General features: G+C 41.7%; 1 protein-coding gene across 1 annotated transcript; it reads left to right on the forward strand.

The window, feature by feature from the left end:
* Positions 1-8,721: 8,721 nt before the first annotated feature.
* LOC311145790 (complement factor D-like) lies at positions 8,722-12,441 on the forward strand. The gene is made up of 5 exons (XM_084182102.1): positions 8,722-8,871; positions 9,202-9,358; positions 9,766-9,907; positions 10,199-10,459; positions 11,837-12,441. The coding sequence occupies exons 1-5, from the start codon at positions 8,814-8,816 to the stop codon at positions 11,984-11,986; spliced, it is 768 nt and encodes a 255-aa protein (XP_084038228.1). The 5' UTR covers positions 8,722-8,813; the 3' UTR covers positions 11,987-12,441.
* Positions 12,442-20,221: the final 7,780 nt, after the last annotated feature.

Here is a 20,221-nt window from a genome sequence, read left to right on the forward strand (position 1 = left end):
TATGTGTTATGTGTTATATGTTATGTGTTATATGTTATGTGTTATGTGTTATGTGTTATGTGTTATATGTTATGTGTTATGTGTTATGTGTTATATGTTATATGTTATATGATATGTGTTATGTGTTATGTTATGTTATGTGTTCTGTGTTATATGTTATATGTTATATGTTATGTGTTATATGTTATATGTTATGTGTTATGTGTTATATGTTATCTGATCGCGTAGGCCCAAAGACGTCCTAATGCTCATTACACATCTGAAGTGTTGTAACCACCTCAATCTGTTAGAGCTGAACGTTTATGTCACGCCCTGGCTCTGGGGACTCTAATATGTTGAGCCAGGGTGTGTATAGTCTAACGCTGCGCCTTGGTCCTCCTCTATGTATGACGATCGTGACAGTTTACACTGAAGAGATACAGGAAACAGAACAGTTCTGCAAGAGAAGAGAAGAATGACTCCTCTTCCCGTGAATACAGATTAAAAACAGCTACTCAGCCAATCTAATGATACAGATTAAAAACAGCTACTCAGCCAATCTAATGACACAGATTAAAAACAGCTACTCAGCCAATCTAATGATACAGATGAAAAACAGCAACTCAGCCAATCTAATGATACAGATGAAAAACAGCAACTCAGCCAATCTAATGATACAGATTAAAAACAGCTACTCAGCCAATCTAATGATACAGATTAAAAACAGCTACTCAGCCAATATAATGATACAGATTAAAAACAGCAACTCAGCCAATCTAATGATACAGATTAAAAACAGCTACTCAGCCAATCTAATGATACAGATTAAAAACAGCTACTCAGCCAATCTAATTATACAGATTAAAAACAGCTAAGCCAATCTAATGATACAGATTAAAAACAGCTACTCAGCCAATCTAATGATACAGATTAAAAACAGCTACTCAGCCAATCTAATGATACAGATTAAAAACAGCTACTCAGCCAATCTAATGATACAGATTAAAAACAGCTACTCAGCCAATCTAATGATACAGATTAAAAACAGCTACTCAGCCAATCTAATGATACAGATTAAAAACAGCTACTCAGCCAATCTAATGATACAGATTAAAAACAGCTACTCAGCCAATCTAATGATACAGATTAAAAACAGCAACTCAGCCAATCTAATGACACAGATTAAAAACAGCTACTCAGCCAATCTAATGATACAGATTAAAAACAGCAACTCAGCCAATCTAATGATACAGATTAAAAACAGCAACTCAGCCAATCTAATGATACAGATTAAAAACTGCTACTCAGCCAATCTAATGATACAGATTAAAAACAGCTACTCAGCCAATCTAATGATACAGATTAAAAACAGCAACTCAGCCAATCTAATGACACAGATTAAAAACAGCTACTCAGCCAATCTAATGATACAGATTAAAAACAGCAACTCAGCCAATCTAATGATACAGATTAAAAACAGCAACTCAGCCAATCTAATGATACAGATTAAAAACTGCTACTCAGCCAATCTAATGATACAGATGAAAAACAGCAACTCAGCCAATCTAATGATACAGATTAAAAACAGCTACTCAGCCAATCTAATGATACAAATTAAAAACAGCTACTCAGCCAATCTAATGACACAGATTAAAAACAGCTACTCAGCCAATCTATTGATACAGATTAAAAACAGCAACTCAGCCAATCTAATGATACAGATTAAAAACAGCAACTCAGCCAATCTAATGATACAGATTAAAAACTGCTACTCAGCCAATCTAATGATACAGATTAAAAACAGCTACTCAGCCAATCTAATGATACAGATTAAAAACAGCAACTAAGCCAATCTAATGATACAGATTAAAAACAGCTACTCAGCCAATCTAATGATACAGATTAAAAACAGCTACTCAGCCAATCTAATGATACAGATTAAAAACAGCAACTCAGCCAATCTAATGATACAGATTAAAAACAGCAACTCAGCCAATCTAATGATTCAGATTAAAAACAGCAACTCAGCCAATCTAATGATACAGATTAAAAACAGCTACTCAGCCAATCTAATGATACAGATTAAAAACAGCTACTCAGCCAATCTAATGATACAGATTAAAAACAGCAACTCAGCCAATCTAATGACACAGATTAAAAACAGCTACTCAGCCAATCTAATGATACAGATTAAAAACAGCAACTCAGCCAATCTAATGATACAGATTAAAAACAGCAACTCAGCCAATCTAATGATACAGATTAAAAACTGCTACTCAGCCAATCTAATGATACAGATTAAAAACAGCTACTCAGCCAATCTAATGATACAGATTAAAAACAGCAACTCAGCCAATCTAATGACACAGATTAAAAACAGCTACTCAGCCAATCTAATGATACAGATTAAAAACAGCAACTCAGCCAATCTAATGATACAGATTAAAAACAGCAACTCAGCCAATCTAATGATACAGATTAAAAACTGCTACTCAGCCAATCTAATGATACAGATGAAAAACAGCAACTCAGCCAATCTAATGATACAGATTAAAAACAGCTACTCAGCCAATCTAATGATACAAATTAAAAACAGCTACTCAGCCAATCTAATGACACAGATTAAAAACAGCTACTCAGCCAATCTATTGATACAGATTAAAAACAGCAACTCAGCCAATCTAATGATACAGATTAAAAACAGCAACTCAGCCAATCTAATGATACAGATTAAAAACTGCTACTCAGCCAATCTAATGATACAGATTAAAAACAGCTACTCAGCCAATCTAATGATACAGATTAAAAACAGCAACTCAGCCAATCTAATGATACAGATTAAAAACAGCTACTCAGCCAATCTAATGATACAGATTAAAAACAGCTACTCAGCCAATCTAATGATACAGATTAAAAACAGCAACTCAGCCAATCTAATGATACAGATTAAAAACAGCAACTCAGCCAATCTAATGATTCAGATTAAAAACAGCAACTCAGCCAATCTAATGATACAGATTAAAAACAGCTACTCAGCCAATCTAATGATACAGATTAAAAACAGCTACTCAGCCAATCTAATGATACAGATGAAAAACAGCAACTCAGCCAATCTAATGATACAGATGAAAAACAGCAACTCAGCCAATCTAATGATACAGATTAAAAACAGCTACTCAGCCAATCTAATGATACAGATTAAAAACAGCTACTCAGCCAATCTAATGATACAGATTAAAAACAGCTACTCAGCCAATCTAATGATACAGATTAAAAACAGCAACTCAGCCAATCTAATGATACAGATTAAAAACAGCTACTCAGCCAATCTAATGATACAGATTAAAAACAGCAACTCAGCCAATCTAATGATACAGATTAAAAACAGCTACTCAGCCAATCTAATGATACAGATTAAAAACAGCAACTCAGCCAATCTAATGATACAGATTAAAAACAGCTACTCAGCCAATCTAATGATACAGATTAAAAACAGCTACTCAGCCAATCTAATGATACAGATTAAAAACAGCAACTCAGCCAATCTAATGATACAGATTAAAAACAGCAACTCAGCCAATCTAATGATACAGATTAAAAACAGCAACTCAGCCAATCTAATGATACAGATTAAAAACAGCAACTCAGCCAATCTAATGATACAGATTAAAAACAGCAACTCAGCCAATCTAATGATACAGATTAAAAACAGCAACTCAGCCAATCTAATGATACAGATTAAAAACAGCTACTCAGCCAATCTAATGATACAGATTAAAAACAGCAACTCAGCCTATCTAATGATACAGATTAAAAACAGCAACTCAGCCAATCTAGTGATACAGATTAAAAACAGCAACTCAGCAAATCTAATGATACAGATTAAAAACAGCTACTCAGCCAATCTAATGATACCGATTAAAAACAGCTACTCAGCCAATCTAATGATACAGATGAAAAACAGCAACTCAGCCAATCTAATGATACAGATTAAAAACAGCAACTCAGCCAATCTAATGATACAGATTAAAAACAGCAACTCAGCCAATCTAATGATACAGATTAAAAACAGCAACTCAGCCAATCTAATGATACAGATTAAAAACAGCTACTCAGCCAATCTAATGATACCGATTAAAAACAGCTACTCAGCCAATCTAATGATACAGATTAAAAACAGCTACTCAGCCAATCTAATGATACAGATTAAAAACAGCAACTCAGCCAATCTAATGATACAGATTAAAAACAGCTACTCAGCCAATCTAATGATACCGATTAAAAACAGCAACTCAGCCAATCTAATGATACAGATTAAAAACAGCTACTCAGCCAATCTAATGATACAGATTAAAAACAGCAACTCAGCCAATCTAATGATACAGATTAAAAACAGCTACTCAGCCAATCTAATGATACAGATTAAAAACAACTGTAGCCTAGTAATATATTAGAGACACATTAAGAGACAACATTTGATAAAACATGAGAATACACCATTCACCAAACTACCCCCATGCTAGACTGACCACCTTTTACAATCATGCAGAGCTAAACACATCATGGCTATATACAGGGAGTACCAGTACTGAGTCGATATACAGGGGGTACCAGGTAATAACATGGCTATATACAGGGAGTACCAGTACTGAGTCGATTTGCAGGGGTACGAGGTAAGAACATAGCTATATACAGGGAGTACCAGTACTGAGTCGATATAAAGGTGGTACAAGGTAAGAACATGGCTGTATACAGGGAGTACCAGTACTGAGTCGATGTGCAGGGGTACGAGGTAATAACATGGCTATATACAGGGAGTACCAGTACTGAGTCGATGTGCAGGGGTACGAGGTAATAACATAGCTATATACAGGGAGTACCAGTACTGAGTCGATGTGCAGGGGTACGAGGTAAGAACATGGCTGTATACAGGGAGTACCAGTACTGAGTCGATATAAAGGTGGTACAAGGTAAGAACATGGCTGTATACAGGGAGTACCAGTACTGAGTCAATATGCAGGGGTACGAGGTAAGAACATGGCTGTATACAGGGAGTACCAGTACTGAGTCGATGTGCAGGGGTACGAGGTAAGAACATGGCTGTATACAGGGAGTACCAGTACTGAGTTGATGTGCAGGGGTACGAGGTAAGAACATGGCTATATACAGGGAGTACCAGTACTGAGTCGATGTGCAGGGGTACGAGGTAAGAACATGGCTATATACACGGAGTACCAGTACTGAGTCGATGTGCAGGGGTACGAGGTAATAACATGGCTGTATACAGGGAGTACCAGTACTGAGTCGATGTGCAGGGGTACGAGGTAAGAACATGGCTATATACAGGGAGTACCAGTACTGAGTTGATGTGCAGGGGTACGAGGTAAGAACATGGCTGTATACAGGGAGTACCAGTACTGAGTCGATGTGCAGGGGTACGAGGTAAGAACATGGCTGTATACAGGGAGTACCAGTACTGAGTCGATGTGCAGGGGTACGAGGTAAGAACATGGCTATATACAGGGAGTACCAGTACTGAGTCGATGTGCAGGGGTACGAGGTAAGAACATGGCTATATACAGGGAGTACCAGTACTGAGTCGATGTGCAGGGGTACGAGGTAAGAACATGGCTATATACAGGGAGTACCAGTACTGAGTCGATGTGCAGGGGTACGAGGTAAGAACATGGCTATATACAGGGAGTACCAGTACTGAGTTGATGTGCAGGGGTACGAGGTAATAACATGGCTGTATACAGGGAGTACCAGTACTGAGTCGATGTGCAGGGGTACGAGGTAAGAACATGGCTATATACAGGGAGTACCAGTACTGAGTCGATGTGCAGGGGTACGAGGTAAGAACATGGTTGTATACAGGGAGTACCAGTACTGAGTCGATGTGCAGGGGTACGAGGTAATAACATGGCTATATACAGGGAGTACCAGTACTGAGTCGATGTGCAGGGGTACGAGGTAAGAACATGGCTGTATACAGGGAGTAGCAGTACTGAGTCGATGTGCAGGGGTACGAGGTAATAACATGGCTGTATACAGGGAGTACCAGTACTGAGTCGATGTGCAGGGGTACGAGGTAAGAACATGGCTATATACAGGGAGTACCAGTACTGAGTTGATGTGCAGGGGTACGAGGTAAGAACATGGCTGTATACAGGGAGTACCAGTACTGAGTCGATGTGCAGGGGTACGAGGTAAGAACATGGCTGTATACAGGGAGTACCAGTACTGAGTCGATGTGCAGGGGTACGAGGTAAGAACATGGCTATATACAGGGAGTACCAGTACTGAGTCGATGTGCAGGGGTACGAGGTAAGAACATGGCTATATACAGGGAGTACCAGTACTGAGTCGATGTGCAGGGGTACGAGGTAAGAACATGGCTATATACAGGGAGTACCAGTACTGAGTCGATGTGCAGGGGTACGAGGTAAGAACATGGCTATATACAGGGAGTACCAGTACTGAGTTGATGTGCAGGGGTACGAGGTAATAACATGGCTGTATACAGGGAGTACCAGTACTGAGTCGATGTGCAGGGGTACGAGGTAAGAACATGGCTACATACAGGGAGTAGCAGTACTGAGTTGATGTGCAGGGGTACGAGGTAATAACATGGCTGTATACAGGGAGTACCAGTACTGAGTCGATGTGCAGGGGTACGAGGTAAGAACATGGCTATATACAGGGAGTACCAGTACTGAGTCGATGTGCAGGGGTACGAGGTAAGAACATGGTTGTATACAGGGAGTACCAGTACTGAGTCGATGTGCAGGGGTACGAGGTAATAACATGGCTATATACAGGGAGTACCAGTACTGAGTCGATGTGCAGGGGTACGAGGTAAGAACATGGCTGTATACAGGGAGTAGCAGTACTGAGTCGATGTGCAGGGGTACGAGGTAAGAACATGGCTGTATACAGGGAGTAGCAGTACTGAGTCGATGTGCAGGGGTACCAGGTAATAACATGGCTATATACAGGGAGTACCAGTACTGAGTCGATGTGCAGGGGGTACGAGGTAAGAACATGGCTGTATACAGGGAGTACCAGTACTGAGTCGATGTGCAGGGGTACGAGGTAAGAACATGGCTGTATACAGGGAGTACCAGTACTGAGTCGATGTGCAGGGGTACGAGGTAAGAACATGGCTATATACAGGGAGTACCAGTATTGAGTCGATGTGCAGGGGGTACCAGGTAAGAACATGGCTGTATACAGGGAGTACCAGTACTGAGTCGATGTGCAGGGGGTACGAGGTAATAACATGGCTATATACAGGGAGTACCAGTACTGAGTCGATGTGCAGGGGTACCAGGTAAGAACATGGCTGTATACAGGGAGTACCAGTACTGAGTCGATGTGCAGTGGTACCAGGTAATTGAGGTAGATATGTACGTATACTGTAGGTAGGGGTAAAGTGAGTGCCAAAAGCGTAGCCATTTGATTAGCTATTTAGAAGTCTTATAGTTTAGGGGTAGAAGCTGTTCAGGGTCCTGTTGATTCCAGACTTGGTGCATCGGTACCACTTGCCATGCGGTAGCAGAGTGAAAAGTCTATGACTTGGGTGGCTGGAGTCTTTATCAATTTTTTGGGCCTTCCTCTGACACCGCCTGGTATAGAGGTCCTGGATGGCAGGGAGCTTGGCCCCAGTGATGTACTGGGCCGTATGCATTACCCTCTGTAGTGCCTTACGGTTGGATGCCAAGCAGTTGCCATACCAGGCGGTGATGCAACCAGTCAGGATGCTCTCAATGGTGCAGCTGTAGTTCTTTTGGAGGATCTGAGGGCCCATGCCAAATCTTTTCAGACTCCTGAGGGGGAAGAGGCGTTGTCGTACCTCTTCACAACTGCATGAGTATGTTTCTGGACGATGTTAAGTCCTTAGTGATGTGGACACCAAGGAACATGAAGCTTTCGACCTGCTCCACTACAGCCCTGTCGATATAGATGGGGGCGTGCTTGGCCCTCCGTTTCCTGTTGTCCACTATCAGCTCCTTGGTTTTGCTGAGGATTAGGGACAGGTTGTTGTCCTGGCACCACACTGACAATCTCCTTTCCTGTTTTTCATGTCAGAGTTATGGGAATGTTGGAGACATGTCCTCCCCTCGCCTCTCAGTGCCAACTTGGCTGATTTAAAAATACATTTATTTTTACTCGTTATTCACTGTGTCACAATTTCTATTTCCATTTTCATCTTTATCTTTAACTCTGCATGATTGTAAAAGGTGGTCAGTCTAGCATGGGGGTAGTTTGGTGAATGGTGTATTCTCATGTTTTATCAAATGTTGTCTCTTAATGTGTCTCTAATATATTACTAGGCTACATTGTGTTGTTAGCCAAGCCAGTCACCTATTGCAAAATGAAAGTGCAGTTTAGGGGTAGAATAAGGCCATACTGGGTTATGAGTTTACTGGCAGAAAGTACATGACATATTCAGAGACCCTCCTTGAGAAATGTTCCTATTAATCTGGTTTGTTTGAAGGTTGGCTGAGTTTGCTGTTTTTAATCTGTATCATTAGGTTGGCTGAGTTGCTGTTTTTATTTGACTATTTGGTTTTACGTTCGAGCAAAAAAAAGATGTTGAAACTTAAAGAACATGAAACCCTAGACAACTAATTCTAAAAGAGAAAGTGTGAGAACTGAGAACAATCTCCTTTCCTGTTTTTCATGTCGGAGTTATGGGAATGTTGGAGACATGTCCTCCCCTCGCCTCTGCGCCAACTTGGCTGATTTATAGATTTCCTCCCTTTCTATGTTCAGAATAATACTGTGTGTTCTCTTCTCTGAGAGACCCAGTAACCAGACAGACTGACACCATGGGCTGTGAGAGAGGGTTGTTCCTGACTGCTGCTCTGCTGGCTGTCTTTTCATGCAGTAAGTGTATTCTTCTACAATAATGGCTTTTCTCAATAAGAAAATATGACCTACACTGCATTCTACTTGCTTTCAGGTGTTTATTGGCATGACGGTTCCAAAGCCAAACAAACAAAATCTCTCTGCAAACTCTTTTGAATTGATTTGAATTATTTGGTCGCCTATGAATTACCATTAGACTTTTTTGAAGAACCCTTAGGCCGATTTCTGTTCTGATTTTCTATGACTGAATTGCCTGTTCCTAAAACGCTATCAGATCAAAGATATCTATGCACCTATCGACATGTTTAGATCCAGATTTATGATTCTCTATCTGCGGCCTATGTTCAGGTGATGCTATCACCGGCGGGCGAGAGGCGGAGGCCCACTCCCGTCCCTACATGGCCTCGCTGCAGGTCGCCGACGGCGGCAGGATGAAACATGAGTGCGGAGGGTTTCTGGTGGCTGATCAGTGGGTGATGAGTGCCGCCCACTGCTTTCTCTCTGGGTGAGTTCGCCTGTAGTGTAGCACACTGCTTTCTCTCTGGGTGAGTTCGCCTGTAGTGGAGGTTATCATGTTTCTACGCTACCGGTATTATAAGAACATTTTACCGTAGTACAAGTTCACAGTATATGCACAATCAATTACAGTAAATGGAAAATTTGAAAATAAAATGATGCTCCAATTGTCCAGTCAAACTGATGCATACATTATATGAACTGCATTTTGCAACACATTATTAATTTTCCGACCTATTTAAAATGTTTATGAAGTTGAAGCTGATGAAATTATTCACTGGTCAGAGCAGTCTATATCAACAACATCATCATCATCACCATCATGATCACCATCATCATCATCATCATCAGTTGTTGTAACTGATATTTGTTTGTGCTGTTTGTTTTGATTGACAGGTCAGAAGGGAGGAAGGTCGTCCTAGGGGCTCACTCTCTGAACGAACCAGAGGATTCTAAACAAACTTTTGACATTGTTCAAGTGTTCAGTCACCCTGATTTCAGCATCTCTAACTATGATAATGACATTGCTTTGGTCAAGGTAAGTCACATACCAGTCTCCCCTCTGTGTCTCTCTGTGTCTCTCCTCTGTGTCAGTCTCCTTGTACTGTCAGGTCAGTGCAACCCAACTCCAACAGTTGGTTTTAAGACCAGCTTGTGGTTTGCCTCCCAATTGGTACCCGATTACCGTCACCGTGCACTACTTTGGACCACTTTGACTCCTTTTTTGGTCAAAAGTAGAGCACTATATAGGAAGTAGGGTGCCATTTGGGGAACACGCTACATGTTCTCTTGCCTCAGACCAAAACATTTTTTTATCTATGATTGGCAGCTGGACCGGCCAATCGTGGCCAGTGATGCTGTAAAGTCCCTGAAGTTCCAGCGTGACGGTGCAGCTGACCCAGACACGGACCAGGAAGTCAACACGGCGGGGTGGGGGTCACTGAACAACCTGGGGTCACGACCTGACAAGCTACAGGAACTGGTCATCGCTGTGATGAACCGTGTTCGATGCGGCCGCAGTGACTACTATGGCAGGAAGTTCACCAACAACATGCTGTGTGCTGCCAGCACACGCAGCGACACCTGTGATGTAAGTCTACCACATAATATTACGTAATATAATGTAGACTGTAAAAATATACGTCCACCAGATCTTCAATATGTCTACATGTTCTAATTACATTAATATTTCTACATGTTGTATTTACATTAATATGTCTACATGTTGTATTTACATTAATATGTCTACATGTTGTAATTACATTAATATGTCTACATGTTGTAATTTCATTAATATGTCTACATGTTCTAATTACATTAATATGTCTACATGTTCTAATTACATTAATATGTCTACATGTTCTAATTACATTAATATGTCTACATGTTCTAATTACATTAATATGTCTACATGTTCTAATTACATTAATATGTCTACATGTTGTATTTACATTAATATGTCTACATGTTGTAATTACATTAATATGTCTACATGTTCTAATTACATTAATATGTCTACATGTTCTAATTACATTAATATGTCTACATGTTGTATTTACATTAATATGTCTACATGTTCTAATTACATTAATATGTCTACATGTTCTAATTACATTAATATGTCTACATGTTCTAATTACATTAATATGTCTACATGTTGTATTTACATTAATATGTCTACATGTTGTAATTACATTAATATGTCTACATGTTCTAATTACATTAATATGTCTACATGTTCTAATTACATTAATATGTCTACATGTTGTATTTACATTAATATGTCTACATGTTCTAATGACATTAATATGTCTACATCTTCCATCGATAAATGCCTGTTGATGTATGGATAGACAGAAATAACCAATATTCCTCAATATTGTCTACTGACATTATAATTGGCTCATTCATTCCCCCTCCTGTCCCCTGGAACTATTTCCCAGGTCGTTGCTGTAAATGAGAATGTGTTCTCAGTGAACATACGTTATGAAATAAGGATTAATTAAAATATATTTATAATGACAGAAATAACCTTTAGTGGTCTGAGGAATCTTCATATTGTTGCTAACGTTTGAGTGTGTGTGTTTGTGTGTGTGTGTTTGTGTGTGTTTGAGTGTGTGTGTTTGTGTGTGTGTGTTTGTGTGTGTGTGTTTGTGTGTGTGTGTGTGTTTGTGTGTGTGTGTGTGTGTGTGTTTGTGTTTGTGTGTTTGTGTGTGTGTGTGTTTCTGCGTCTGTGTGTGTGTGTGTGTTTGTCTGTGTGTGTGTGTGTGTGTGTTTCTGTGTGTGTGTGTGTGTGTGTGTGTGTGTTTGTGTGTGTGTGTGTGTGTGTTTGTGTGTGTGTTTGAGTGTGTGTGTTTGTGTGTGTGTGTGTGTGTGTGTGTGTGTGTGTGTGTGTGTGTGTGTGTGTGTGTGTGTGTGTGTGTGTGTGTGTGTGTGTGTGTGTGTGTGTGTTTGTGTAATCCCTCAGGGGGATTCTGGAGGTCCTCTCCTGTATAATGGTGTTGCAGTTGGGATCACTTCAAATGGAGGGAAGAAGTGTGGATCCAGCAAGAAGCCTGGTTTATACACCACCATCTCCCACTACAGCCAGTGGATAGACAGAACCATGACCCAGTAGAAGCCTGGTTTATACACCACCATCTCCCACTACAGCCAGTACCAGACAGGACCATGACCCAGTAGAAGCCTGGTTTATACACCACCATCTCCCACTACAGCCAGTACCAGACAGGACCATGACCCAGTAGAAGCCTGGTTATACACCACCATCTCCCACTACAGCCAGTTGATAGACAGGACCATGACCCAGTAGAAGCCTGGTTATACACCACCATCTCCCACTACAGCCAGTACCAGACAGGACCAACAGAAGCAGGTTATGTCCCACATGTCACCGATTTCCACATGTAGTGCACTTCTTTTGACCAGGACTCATAGGACCGTGGCCTAGTAATACATTAAAACAACATTCATTATATTATATCACTTTATGAAACATATAATCATACCTTATGTAAAAATCACCCCAATAAACCATTCACATGAATCAATAAAGTATGTTGTAGTTTTGGGTCTATGTTTCATTCTAAGATATTTGGGGCAAATAGACTATGAAAAGATAAAACATTTTGTGACATTCAAATGATACATACATTATGGTTCTATTATTACCCTATCAGTGATGACATTCTGGTTGTATTATAACCCTATCAGTGATGACATTCTGGTTCTATTATTACCCTATCAGTGATGACATTCTGGTTGTATTATTACCAAAAAAATTTAAAAAAAAAAAATACCTCCCTCCAAAGATGCTTCTTACGGAGCCACTCCTTAGTTGCCCTGGCTGTGTGTTTCGGGTCGTTGTCATGCTGAAAGACCCAGCCACGACCCATCTTCAATGCTCTTACTGAGGGAAGGAGGTTGTTGGCCAAGATCTCGCGATACATGGCCCCATCCATCCTAACCCTCAATACGGTGCAGTCGTCCTGTCCCCTTTGCAGAAAAGCATCCCCAAAGAATGATGTTTCCACCTCCATGCTTCACGGTTGGGATGGTGTTCTTGGGGTTGTACTCATCCTTCTTCTTCCTCCAAACACGGCGAGTGGAGTTTAGACCAAAAAGCTCTATTTTTGTCTCATCAGACCACATGACCTTCTTCCATTCCTCCTCTGGATCATCCAGATGGTCATTGGCAAACTTCAGACGAGGCTGGACATGCGCTGGCTTGAGCAGGAGGACCTTGCGTGCGCTGCAGGATTTTAATCCATGACGGCGTAGTGTGTTACTAATGGTTTTCTTTGAGACTGTGGTCCCAGCTCTCTTCAGGTCATTGACCAGGTCCTGCCATGTAGTTCTGGGCTGATCCCTCACCTTCCTCATGATCATTGATGCCCCTTGAGGTGAGATCTTGCATGGAGCCCCAGACCGAGGGTGATTGACCGTCATCTTGAACTTCTTCCATTTTCTAATAATTGCGCCAACAGTTGTTGCCTTCTCACCAAGCTGCTTGCCTATTGTCCTGTAGCCCATCCCAGCCTTGTGCAGTTCTACAATTGTATCCCTGATGTCCTTACACAGCTCTCTGGTCTTGGCCATTGTGGAGAGGTTGGAGTCTGTTTGATTGAGTGTGTGGACAGGTGTCTTTTATACCGGTAAAGAGTTCAAACAGGTGCAGTTAATACAGGTAATGAGTGGAGAACAGGAGGGCTTCTTAAAGAAACACTAACAGGTCTGTGAGAGCCGGAATTCTTACTGGTTGGTAGGTGATCAAATACGTATGTCATGCAATAAAATACACATGAATTACTTAAAAATCATACAATGTGATTTTCTGGATTTTTGTTTTAGATTCCGTCTCTCACAGTTGAAGTGTACCTATGATAAAAATTACAGACCTCTACATGCTTTGTAAGTAGGAAAACCTGCAAAATCGGCAGTGTATCAAATACTTGTTCTCCCCACTGTATCTCAAAGCCATTTGCATAGACTAATATTAGCTAGCTTACATTGAAATTGGTTGATTAGCTACCTGCAGATTCATGCAGGTTTGTAACGTCATGAGGTGGGATTATGGTTCATTGTTTAGCTAGCTAGCTACATGTCTAAACAAAAGACTCCACTATGCAAGAAACCATTTCAATAGAATGTTTATGATGTCACTGCGACAACTGTCAACAGACATAGCTGGTAAATTCGCTCTGGCTATCTATTCCGATTTCAGAGCACTCTAGTCTGAGTGTGCTAGTGCGCCGAATAACTGACGGATTTACAAATGCTCAACACCCGTTGAATATGGCCGGTGTCAGTAAACGTTGGCAAAAAAGCGTAATTAAATTGTTGCCAGTAGCACAGTTGCAGTCACCAACGCTCTGGATAACATAAAAACAGCCTAACCAGCTCTGCTAGGGCGAGTAAAATGGTCAGAGTGAGCTGTTCTCTCATTTGTGTCTGGAAGAAGCCAGCATGGTAGCCAACGTTAGCTTGGGTGCTTGACTGATGTTGTTAGGTCAGAACACTCAGATCAACCCTACTCCTCGGCCAGTGTGCGCTTTGAACGCTCACAGAGCGAAACACTGAACGGAATCTGACAACACTCTGAGTTTACGATCGCCAGGAGTGCACTCTGAGCACACTCTGGCACTCCAGATTGAATTTATGAACACACCCGTAGTACAAACCAGCCTTTAGTCTTGAAATCTTTGGTTGTTTAGTACATAGCCTCACGTGTGAATCCTTAAAGAGATGGATGGGGCTTAAGAGGGTGTGAACGATGCTGAATGGGTGGAGACAAAGAAGAGCTCTCCAGTAGGTGTACCAAAATATTGAAGGCCATTTTCTCAAAAGTGAGGTTACAAGTTTATCAACTTTCAAAGCAGAATTACTTTCCCATTGTTCCTCGACTGTAGAGTATGATATACCAGTTTCCAGCTCTGACTCTCTACTTTTATCATATGTAAAAAAAAAAACATAAGACCCGAATCGAGCCAGTAGGTCACATATGTGAAACGTTGTTACTAAAACATTACTTTAAAGGATAACTCTGCCACTTGTCTCCAGCACCAAACCCGTGTCTAAATATGTGAAAACAGCGCTACTTAAAACATGAACTTAAAGGGCAATCATCCACAACCACATACCTTCAGTAAGCTGCTGTTGAAAAGGACAGGCTGTAGGCTGTTAGCCTAGCGGTTAGAGCGTTGGGCCAGTAACCCAAAGATCACTGGTTCCAATCCCCGAACCAACAAGGTGAGAAATATTTTGATGTGTCCTTGAGCAAGGCATTTAATCCTAATTGCTCTGGATAAGAGCATTGTATTTGATACAAATCATTCCTAAATTTCTAGACCTCAGCTGAATCTGGCAATGAATGGTGTGGCTGTTGAACAAGTTGAGGAGACTAAATTACTTGGTGTTAACTTAGATTGTAAACTGTCATGGTCAAAACATATAGATTTAATGGTTGTAAAGATGGGGAGAGGTTTGTCCGTAATAAAGAGATGCTCTGCTTTTTAACACCACACTCCAAAAAGCAAGTCCTGCAGGCTCTAGTTTTGTCTAATCTTGACTATTGTCCAGTCGTGTGGTCGAGCGCTGCAAGGAAAGACCTAGTTAAGCTGCAGCTGGCCCAGAACAGAGCGGCACGTCTAGCTCTTCATTGTAATCAGAGGGCTGATTTAAATACTATGCATGCCAGTCTCTCTTGGCTAAGAGTTGAGAAGAGACTGCATCACTTCTTCTTTTTATAAGTAACATTGTGTTGAAAATTCCAAATTGTTTGCAATGTCTCTTGGCTTGTCAAAGCTCTTACTGTACCTTAACAGTACCTGGCTGAACCTTAATTTTATAGCAAAGGGTCTGAATACTTATGTAATTAAGTACAGTAAGTACTTGCCATGCGGTAGCAGAGAGAACAGTCTATGACTAGGGTGGCTTGAGTCTTTGACAATTTTTAGGGCCTTCCTCTGACACCACCTGGTATAGAGGTCCTGGATGGCAGGATGCTTGACCCCAGTGATGTACTGGGCCGTACACACTACCCTCTGTAGTGCCTTGTGGTCGGAGGCCGAGCAGTTACCATACCAGACGGTGATGCAACCAGTCAAGATGCTCTCGATGGTGCAGCTATATAAATTTTTAAGGATCTGAGGACCCATGCCAAATATTTTCAGTCTCCTGGGGGGGAATAGGTTTTGTCGTACCCTCTTCATGACTGTCTTGGTGTGTTTGGACCATGATAGTTTGTTGGTGATGTGGACTCCAAGGAACTTGAAGCTCTCAACCTGTTCCACTACAGCCCCGTCGATGATAATGCCGAGGGAGGTGTTTAGGGTCCTTTGCTTAGTGATGAGCTTTGAGGGCACTATGGTGTTGAACGCTGAGTTGTAGTCAATGAATAGCATTCTCACGTAGGTGTTCCTCTTGTCCAGGTGGGAAAGGGCAGTGTGGAGTGCAATAGAGAGTGCATCATCTGTGGATCTGTTGGGGCGGTATGCAAATTGGAGTGGGTCTAGGGTTTCTGGGATAAGGGTGTTGATGTGAGCCATGACCAGCCTTTCAAAGCACTTCATGGCTACAGACGTCAGTGCTACGGGTCGGTAGTCATTTAAGCAGGTTATCTTAGTGTCCTTCCACACAGGGACTATGGTGGTCTGCTTGAAGCATGTTGGTATTACAGACTCAGTCAGGGACATGTTGAAAATGTCAGTGAAGACACTTGCCAGATGGTCAGCACATGGTCGGAGTACACGTCCTGGTAATCCGTCTGGCCCTGCGGCCTTGTGAATGTTGACCTGCTTAAAAGTCTTACTTACATCGGCTACGGAGAGCGTGATCACATAGTCATCCAGAACAGCTGCTTCAGTGTTGCTTGCCTCGAAGCGAGCATATAAGTGATTTAGCTCGTCTGGTAGGCTTGTGTCACTGGGCAGTTCACAGCTGTGCTTCCCTTTGTAGTCTGTAATAGTTTTCAAGCCCTGCCACATCCGACGAGCTTCAGAGCCGGTGTAGTACGATTCAATCTTAGTCCTGTATTGACTCTTGGCCTGTTTGATGGTTCGTCGGAGGGCATAGCGGGATTTCTTATAAGCGACCGGGTTAGAGTCCCGCTCCTTGAAAGCGGCAGCTCTACCCTTTAGCTCAGTGAGGATGTTGCCTGTAATCCATGGCTTCTGGTTGGGGTATGTACGTACGGTCACTGTGGGGACGACGTCATCAATGCACTTATTGATGGAGCCAGTGACTAATGTGGTGTACTCCTCAATGCTATCTGAAGAATCACGGAACATATTCCAGTCTGTGCTAGCAAAACAGTCCTGTAGCTTAGCATCTGCGTCATCTGACCACCTTTTAATTAACCGAGTCACTGGTGCTTCCTGCTTTAGTTTTTGCGTATAAGCAGGAATCAGGAGGATATAGTTATTGTCAGATTTGCCAAATGGAGGGCGAGGGAGAGCTTTGTATGCGTCTCTGTGTGTGGAGTAAAGGTGGTCTAGAGTTTTTTTTCCTCTGGTTGCACATTTAACATGCTGATAAAAATTAGGCAGAACAGATTTAAGTTTCCCTGCATTAAAGTCCCCGGCCGCTAGGAGCGCTGCCTCTGGATGAGCGTTTTCCTGTCTGCTTATGGCCTTATTCAGTTCATTGAGTGCAATCTTAGTGCCAGCATCGGTTTGTGGTGGTAGATAGACAGCTACAAAAAATATAGATGAAAACTCTCTTGGTAAATAATGTGGTCTACAGCTTATCATGAGATACTCTACCTCAGGCGAGCAAAACCTCGAGACTTCCTTAGTATTAGATTTTATGCACCAGCTGTTGTTTACAAATATACACAGACCGCCACCCCTTGTCTTACCGGAGTCAGCCGTTCTATCCTGCCGATGTAGCGTATTGCCCGCTAGCTGTACGTTATCCATGTCGTCGTTCAGCCACGACTCAGTGAAACATAAGATATTACAGTTTTTAATGTCCTGTTGGTAGGATAACCTTAGTCGTAGGTCATCCAATTTGTTTTCAATTGATTGAACACTGGCTAATAGGATTGATGGAAGAGGCAGTTTACTTGCTCGCCGTCGGATCCTTACAAGGCACCCCGACCTACGTCCACGATATTTCCGTCCCTTTCTCATGCGAATGACGGGGATTTGGGCCTTGTCAGGTGTCTGTAGAATATCCTTTGAGTCCGACTCGTTGAAGAAAAAATCTTTGTCCAATACGAGGTGAGTAATCGCTGTCCTGATATCCAGAAGCTCTTTTTGGTCATAAGAGACGGTGGCAGAAACATTATGTACAGAAAAAATTACAAATAACGCAAAAAAACACACATAATAGTACAATTGGTTAGAGGGCTGTAAAACGGCAGCCATCTTCTCCGGCGCCATTCTCATGCTCTCATGCTTTTTAGACATTTTGTTACGTTATTCTAAAATTCATTAAAAAATAAATATATATCCTCGTCAATCAACACACAATACCCCATAATGACAAAGCGAAAACAGGTTTTTAGATATTTGATCAAATGTATATGAAATAAAAATCTGAAATAACTTCATTACATAAGTATTCAGACCCTTTGCTATAAAATTAAGGTTCAGCCAGGTACTGTTAAGGTACAGTAAGAGCTTTGACAAGCCAATATGTATTGTGTTGTGCTTGTAACATAACACTTGCTCTGAAACTGAACATGTTCAAGTGAAACACAAGATAGTCACTTGAAAAGGCTGTACATCATTCTATGTATAACTGTACTGCCATCTAGTGGTGGGGTGTGGCTGTAGCAACTGACCAAAGTGTGTTGACTTACCATGTGAAGTGTTTTTATTTATTTAAATTTTATTTCACCTTTATTTAACCAGGTAAGCCCGTTGAGAACAAGTTCTCATTTACAACTGCGACCTGGCCAAGATAAAGCAAAGCAATGCGGTAAAAACAACAACAGAGTTACATATGGGGTAAAAAAACATAAAGTCAAAAATACAACAGAAAATATATATACAGTGTGTGCAAATGTAGTAAGTTATGGAGGTAAGGCAATAAATAGGCCATAGTGCAAAATAATTACAATTTAGTATTAACTGGAATGATGGATGTGCAGAAGAAGGTGTGCAAATAGAGATACTGGGGTGCAAATGAGCAAAATAAATAACAATATGGGGATGAGGTAGTTGGGTGGGCTAATTACAGATGGGCTGTGTACAGGTGCAGTGATTGGTAAGCTGCTCTGACAACTGATGCTTAAAGTTAGTGAGGGAGATACGTGTCTCCAGCTTCAGAGATTTTTGCAGTTCGTTCCAGTCATTGGCAGCAGAGAACTGGAAGGAATGGCGGCCAAAGGAGGTGTTGGCTTTGGGGATGACCAGTGAGATATACCTGCTGGAGCGCAGACTACGGGTGGGTGTTGCTATGGTGACCAATGAGCTAAGATAAGGCGGGGATTTGCCTAGCAGTGATTTATAGATGGCCTGGAGCCAGTGGGTTTGACGACGAACATGTAGTGAGGACCAGCCAACAAGAGCGTACAGGTCACAGTGGTGGGTAGTGCATGGGGCTTTGGAGACAAAACGGATGGCACTGTGATAGACTACATCCAATTTGCTGAGTAGAGTGTTGGAGGCTATTTTGTAAATGACATCGCCGAAGTCAAGGATCGGTAGGATAGTCAGTTTTACGAGGGCATGTTTGGCAGCATGAGTGAAGGAGGCTTTGTTGCGAAATAGGAAGCCGATTCTAGATTTAACTTTGGATTGGAGATTCTTAATGTGAGTCTGGAAGGAGAGTTTACAGTCTAACCAGACACCTAGGTATTTGTAGTTGTCCACATACTCTAGGTCAGACCCGTCGAGAGTAGTGATTCTAGTCGGGTGGGCAGGTGCCAGCAGCGTTCGATTGAAGAGCATGCATTTAGTTTTACTAGCGTTTAAGAGCAGTTGGAGGCTACTGAAGGAGTGTTGTATGGCATTGAAGCTCGTTTGGAGGTTTGTTAACACAGTGTCCAATGAAGGGCCAGATGTATACGTTTGCAGATAGCTTTAACATTACTCTGCGGTAGACCCCTGCAGGGGCATTCATTTCATGCCCGCAACGTTCAGGCCCTACCCTACCCAGGCTCTATTTGTTCTGCCAAATTTAAGGCACGGCCCGGCCATCCAAAACCCGAAATTCAGCTACAACAGAGCTAAATGGCTCATGATTTCCTTTACGATCCATTGATGTACTTATAACCGTAATATAATCTCCCACCATAATAATAGATTCATTCGTTGCAGAGGACAACCATCTCTGCAGCACTCCACCAATCAGACCTTTATATTAGAGTGGCCAGACGGAGGCCACTCCTCAGTAAAAGGCACAT

Source organism: Coregonus lavaretus, assembly GCF_964263955.1.
Source record: "Coregonus lavaretus genome assembly, chromosome: 18".
Lineage (NCBI taxonomy): Eukaryota > Metazoa > Chordata > Actinopteri > Salmoniformes > Salmonidae > Coregonus > Coregonus lavaretus.

Bases quoted from the DNA above. Each gene is read 5' to 3' on its own strand.
- LOC311145790 (XM_084182102.1), top strand. From the start codon at position 8,814: ATGGGCTGTGAGAGAGGGTTGTTCCTGACTGCTGCTCTGCTGGCTGTC. The intron at 8,872-9,201 runs GTAAGTGTATTC...GCCTATGTTCAG, and splicing joins GCTGGCTGTCTTTTCATGCA to GTGATGCTATCACCGGCGGG. The intron at 9,908-10,198 runs GTAAGTCACATA...TATGATTGGCAG, and splicing joins ATGACATTGCTTTGGTCAAG to CTGGACCGGCCAATCGTGGC.